The sequence below is a fragment of the Rhagoletis zephyria genome, unplaced genomic scaffold, assembly GCF_001687245.7.
Source record: "Rhagoletis zephyria isolate East Lansing unplaced genomic scaffold, Rhagoletis_zephyria_1.1 Rzeph_scaffold_26827, whole genome shotgun sequence".
Classification (NCBI taxonomy): Eukaryota; Metazoa; Arthropoda; class Insecta; order Diptera; family Tephritidae; genus Rhagoletis; species Rhagoletis zephyria.
In genome coordinates this window covers 141-1,322 of record NW_016183885.1, presented here as the reverse complement: position 1 = coordinate 1,322, position 1,182 = coordinate 141, and the positions used below count along the sequence as shown (strand labels likewise).

General features: G+C 41.0%; 1 protein-coding gene across 1 annotated transcript in view; it reads right to left on the bottom strand.

Annotated features, from left to right (window-relative positions):
• LOC108382412 (uncharacterized) overlaps positions 1 to 947 on the bottom strand; it is a 2,426-nt gene extending 1,479 nt beyond the window's left edge. Inside the window, exon 1 of the mRNA XM_017638785.1 lies at positions 105 to 947. Within this exon, the coding sequence (XP_017494274.1) occupies positions 105 to 505 (401 nt within the window). The 5' untranslated portion in view covers positions 506 to 947. The remainder of the gene's footprint in view (positions 1 to 104) is intronic.
• Positions 948 to 1,182: the final 235 nt, after the last annotated feature.

Genomic DNA, 1,182 nt, shown 5'->3' with positions numbered 1-1,182 from the left:
AATCCGCTGCGACAATACACGACCGCTCACATCGACGTTAAGACCAAAAAAAGATGCCAAAAAAGGTATGTGGTAGCTAAATTTAGCCACCAAAGGGCTAAAACGNCCCACCAACACTATTCTCACACCCATCTGTCCCACCGTTTATAATTTTAATTTCCTTATGAACACCCCCGCTTTGCATTACAACCGTAGCATTTATGTTACCATTGTCTGATACCGGCCCACTGTTTGCTAGAACGCTAGAGCTTGTGTTTGTTGTTCCAACTGTACTACCCGTCCTGTTGTAGTTGCCTGCCATGTTATTGCCTACCATACTTATGTTGCCTGCTATGTTGTTGCTGCCTGCCAAATTGTCATTACCGACCATTTTGTTGCTGCCTACACCATTGCCTACCGTCGCTTCATCTACGATATTGTCCGACTGTGCATTTATTACATAAGTTCCCCTCTTCACTAACATGCCACTCATTGGAATTATGGGAGTCATGGAGGTAACCCCCATGTCCTCGTCCGATTCTGTAAACTCCTCTAACAACTCATTTGCATCTTTTTTTTCCTTTTAGATCCTGTTCTATTTTTTTTCTTAAACTTGCTGCCATTACCAACCATGGCAGGCGCTAGCATAAAAGCCGCACCGTCCATATTGGTATTTTCAGGCGACGCCGAAGCGTCCGCCATTTTGTGCTAATACGCCGCTGCCCAAGCCAAAAGACAAACTTTCAGCTACCAGACTTACCCCAATCAACACCGCTTGAATAGCCAGTTATTCCTCTTCTGCACTTAGCTTACACACTTTAATTATCACCAAGATTTTTATATAAACAAAGAATAATATAATTTGCGAATACTCCAACTTGGATATAAAAAAAAATGCCAACCACTTGCTTGTTGCTCGTTCTCAAATCCGCTGCGACAATACACGACCGCTCACATCGACGTTAAGACCAAAAAAAGATGCCAAAAAAGGTATGTGGTAGCTAAATTTAGCCACCAAAGGGCTAAAACGGCAACACTGGATCGGACTTTAAAAAAATTCTGTGTGGTAGAATCTGAGGAAAAATGTGGTAGATTTAAAAAAATGTGGTAGATCTCTGGATTTGAATCAAACTTTGTAGAAAAATTAAAAAAAATTCTGCAAGATTTCACCTAAAAGGCAAACTTTTTAATCAGACTCTAAAA